Raw genomic sequence first — 4,906 nt, 5'->3', positions numbered from 1 at the left:
CTCTCGAACACCCACCGAGGCCGGCAGAGCGAGGCTAGCGGCAGGGACAGCAGCAGACGCTGTGTCATCTCGGCAGGTCTGGCTGGAGGAGGTCGGCATCACTCATCCGTGTGTCTTCAGCCACCCCACCTCATCCCAGCCCCGCTGGGAAGGAGATGACACACAGCACCCCGAAGGCTTCGTGGGCTCCGTCCCACGCCACACGTAACCTGTGGAGGCAATGGAAGCTCATCCCTCGCCAGGCAGCTCACGTTAAAGGAGTTGCACCCAAAACCCCATTAATTTTGCATACTTTTCGTCACGTTTTTCCAAGCAGCCCAGGCCAGAGCTCTGCCCCTCCCAGCTGCATGTGAGCCCCACGGGGACTTGGGGGGAGTGTATAAGTATCACCACCGCCCTGCCTCTCTCTGCAGGTGTCCCCTCGGATTCAGAGGCAGAAACCCCCATCTCTGGCTGTCACAGGAGCTGGTGAGTTACTTGCAGTGGCTGTCATTTGGCAGGTTCTGTGGCTGAGGTGCCTGATTCAAACTAGAAGGTAAAATCCTGCAGCTGGAAGAAACTCCCCCGGACCACTCCAAGCTGCAGCTTTAGACTCTGAGATGAGAAACACCCCTTTCCAGGCAGGGTTTGTCGTGCAGATGCTGCTACTTTGGCTCCAGGGTCCTCCTCTGACCTGAAGGGTGTGCTGCCCGCAGCAGCTGCCCGCAGGAGAGCTTCCCAGGCTCCACCTGAATCCACATTTCATGCAGGAGATCACAGCCTGGCTCTGAACAGCTGATAGCCTGCCTGATCCCCTCATGCTGCCTTTCCTGTGGAATTCCCAATAAGGGGACTGGGAGGCACACTCAAAGAAGCAAAAGACTATCAGCAAAGCCTTCTGCTGTCATCCCCAGGCTATTGCTAGTCAAAGCAGTCGGAGACCTAGCCCTGACCACCCATCATCTGTGAAGGGTTCATGGCTCTTCACATTTCGACTAGTTTGGCTGCTGCTGCCCTCACGGGTGGGTTGATATTTCTCTGGAAATGCTGCAAATCACCTTCTGTGCAGGGCTGAGCAACCTGCAGAGGAAGGGGAAGCACGGACAAAAGTCCCAAGGCAGCACCCAGGGAAAAGCTGCAGCAGTCCCCAGCGTGCACAGAGAGGGCTCTGCACACACCAACACTGTGCATGCTGGGTCACTGGAGGATTTGGGCTTGTTCAGCGCGCGTCTGGTGGCAGACGTAGCCAGCTGAGACCAGGGTAGGAAGATGGGACACAGTGTGGGGCAGAGTACACGAGGGCAGCACTGCTGGGTTGTATTTTACCGGCTGCAGCTCAAATGCCCACACACACCCCCCACCCCCCCCCCCATTATTCAGTGGGACAATCCTTGGGCTCCAACATGAGCGAACACTGAGGATGCCGAGCTCCTCTCTGCAGGCTCTGTGACAGGGTTGCACAGATTCCTGCCAACAGCCACGCTCTGTCTTAGACCTTTGCTTCTGTCTCTGCTTTAGCATTCAGCGGCTGTCCTGCCTCCCCGGCACACAGTCCTTCCCTGAGATCACTGCTCTGCGGGGTGCTGACCTTCCGCTCCGCTTTCTTCTGCACAGGGTCCCGGATCGTCCTTTCATGATGCAGCCAGCAGCCTCGCTGCCCTGGATGCTGTGGGAGCCCTCCCTGCCTTGCAGGGGTCCTTGTCTGCCTTTTCATGAAAAATGTGGTGTGAATGAGTGAGGAGAGAGGTGAGGTGGGTACTGAAAGAAATAGCGTGTTGTATAAAACCAGTGCCAGTCAGTCCCAACGTGTCCCCTGCCTCACGTGCTTTTGGGCACCACAGAACAAAGCACAATAAATAACAGCAACTGGAGCTGGAGGGGCTGGATTGCTGGGTCCTTGGCCAAGCTTGTGAGCTTTGCTAAGTCCCTTCGCTGGATTTCAATATCTGAGTCTGTGAATTACCCATTTTAATTTCATTGATTACTTGATTTGGAGTCCGTATCTCAAGCACGCTTCCCCGATGTGGGGGGAGTGATTTTTTAAAAGCGCTTTGGGATCCAGAGAAATAAAGTGGTCTAGGGAAACTCAGGTGGGTTGTTCTGTATTATGAACTGTGCTCCTCACTTCTTCCCTTATTTTCACTTACAGGGAAGGGAGGCCAAACTAGCTGAGACATCGTCCCCCATGGAGGCTCTCAACCAGAACAGCTCGCAGCCTGCCTCCTTCCTTCTGCTGGGCATGGCGGGCCTGGAGGACCTGCACACCTGGCTCTCCATCCCGTTCTGCCTGATGTACATCGCGGCGCTCCTCGGCAACTTCGTCCTCTTGTTCGTCATTCTGACGGAGCGAAGCCTCCACGAGCCCATGTACCTCTTCCTCGCCATGTTAGCGGCGGCAGATCTCGTCTTATCCTCCTCCACAGTGCCCAAAGCCCTGAGCATATTCTGGTCCCTTTCCAAGGAGATGTCCTTCCACGCCTGCCTTACCCAGATGTTCTTCACGCACCTGAGCTTCATTGCAGAGTCGACCATCCTGCTGGCCATGGCATTCGACCGGTACATGGCCATCTGCAACCCCCTGCGATACACGACCGTGTTCACGCACTCAGCGGTAGCCAAGATAGGGCTGGCTGCCATAGCCAGGAGCTTTTGTGTGATGTTCCCAACAATATTCCTCCTTCGGAGGCTGCCGTACTGCGGACACAACGTCATGCCGCACACCTACTGCGAGCACATGGGCATCGCCCGGCTGGCCTGCGCCGACATCTCCGTTAACATCTGGTACGGCTTTGCCACCACCCTTCTGTCCCCGGGCCTGGACATTGTGCTCATCGGGATATCGTACGTCCTCATTCTCCAGGCTGTCTTCAGGCTCTCGTCCAAGGATGCCCAGCTCAAGGCCGTTGGCACCTGCAGCTCTCATGCTTGCGTTATATTCGTGTTCTACACACCAGCATTTTTCTCATTTTTCACTCATCGGTTTGGCCACAACGTCCCCCACCACGTTCACATCCTGTTGGCCAATTTCTATGTGCTCCTGCCACCCGTGCTGAACCCCGTTGTCTACACTATGAAAAACAAACGCATCCGAGAGAAGTTGTCCCGAGTACTCTTCAGGACCAGGCAAGTGCGGTGACAGGGATGCTCTTCCTTTGAAAGGAAAGCATGGAGGAAGGCTCTGCACCAGAGGACAGAGTGTATGCCTGTGAAATAACCCAGTTTCCTACCTATTTTAGACTCAGGCCAATGTCACTGCTGATCAGATTTCCTGCTAGATATTTCCTCAGACTAAATTGCATCACTAATGAAAAAGAGGAAATTAGTGGGGAACCACAGACCAGAATTCGGGCCGATGCAATCTGGTTAGGCTTACATGGTGATGAGATGCATATTTTCTGCTTTGACTCAGCCACGTCCAATCCCCATTGAGTGCATGTTTCTCTATCTTGTATCTCAAAAGTTTTCAGAAAATATCAAACATTTTTCATAAGCTGAGAAAAACATATTGTGTTGGACTAAATGCAGGAATTACTTCAATTCAAGCTGCAAGAAGTTCAAGCTTCTCTGACCTCTTCAGTGCAAGCTAGATAAAGATAATCAATCCTTTAAAATTTACTGGCCCTTCCTACTGCCAAGGGTCAGCACTGCTCCCTTTGCACCACTGAATTCTTGCTAATCTGTAATAGCTGGAGATCTGCCCCCAAATGAGATCTTTTTCAGGAAAACAAAACCAAACCCAGAAGTTTTCACAAAAGAGGTGATTTATTATAAAATGGGTTGTGGCTCAAGGTTCTGCATCTTCCCAAGAGCCACATTCAAGACCATGCAGGTGAGCACACCCTCCCTGTGCAATGGGAGCATCAATGTCTGTCCTCCCCTGCTCTGCGTCCCACGTAGCTCCAGATGATGAGCCGTGGGTTGAGCCCCTCCAGACCTTTCCCTCCTGCCTGACACTGGCAGGATCTCACTTCTCCAGAGACCTGACTGTTCCCATTAAACCTGGAGGCTCTTGATATCCCCATGATTGCTCCGTCTCTGTCAGACTTGGTAGAAAATAACCAGAAAATGAAAAGCTTATGTGGGAGCTGACAGACAGACAGACAGGTACACCTTGCTGTCTTTGATGTGCACAGGAAAGTGAATCAGCTGTAAAAAATATGAAAATTGGAAGCAAGTGGAAGTTGATATGGATTAGTATGAACACTAATGTAGGAAGTGTGGGAAATTCATATGTGGTGGTGGGGGGTGTCACACAGAAATATCCATAACCAGGAGAAAGAAGGACTTTGAGACAAGTTTTCTGAGCAACAACTGAAAAAAAAAAAAAAAGATAATTAAAAAATTACTCTGTGGACAGTGAAGCTGTCGGTCAGGGTGGAAATGCTCAGGAAATGTTTGCCTTGAGGAAAAAGCCGGGTACTAAAGCTTTACCATAGGCAAATAATGAAGTAGTTTCCCTCCAAGAGTCTCAAAAGAAGACATTAAAACAATAAATACAGGAACTTTCTCAGATCTGCAGCTGCAGATGATTTGCATTTAAGAGTTTTCAAAGATCTCAGGGCTTTCACTGCCGTGCAATGCGTACATATTTCGACTTGCAGATTGACCCACCCCATCGTCCCACTGCTCCACTGCTGCAGAGAGCAGCCAGAGCCAGCCAAGGGCTTTGCAGCTGGGATGTGCTCCTTACCTGCCCCAAACCCCAGGACCCCAACGCTGCTGGGGACAAGGATTGCTCACACACAACTTCCTGCAGGCTCGTGTTAGAAAGAACACTTGCTTTCCTGCTCAGCAGGTCCCCTTGGCCCCTGTTGGTTTCTGATTTGGTTGCAATATTGCCAAGCAGAGACATTGTCCAACAGGGGAAAAAAAAAAAAAAGGCAAACCCCCACATAAATTCCTCCCATTTATGGGGAAGGAGTTGTAG

General features: G+C 51.7%; 1 protein-coding gene across 1 annotated transcript; it reads left to right on the top strand.

Annotated features, from left to right (window-relative positions):
• The first annotated feature begins 2,149 nt into the window (after positions 1-2,149).
• LOC104346250 (olfactory receptor 52B2) lies at positions 2,150-3,115 on the top strand. Its single transcript, XM_009950945.2, has one exon. It carries the CDS (start codon positions 2,165-2,167, stop codon positions 3,113-3,115), a length of 951 nt encoding a protein of 316 aa, XP_009949247.1. The 5' UTR covers positions 2,150-2,164.
• The last annotated feature ends 1,791 nt before the right edge of the window (positions 3,116-4,906 follow it).

The sequence above is a fragment of the Leptosomus discolor genome, chromosome 1 (genome assembly GCF_034619465.1).
Source record: "Leptosomus discolor isolate bLepDis1 chromosome 1, bLepDis1.hap2, whole genome shotgun sequence".
NCBI classification, from domain to species: domain Eukaryota; kingdom Metazoa; phylum Chordata; class Aves; order Leptosomiformes; family Leptosomidae; genus Leptosomus; species Leptosomus discolor.
This window is presented reverse-complemented; position numbering and strand designations above follow the sequence as displayed.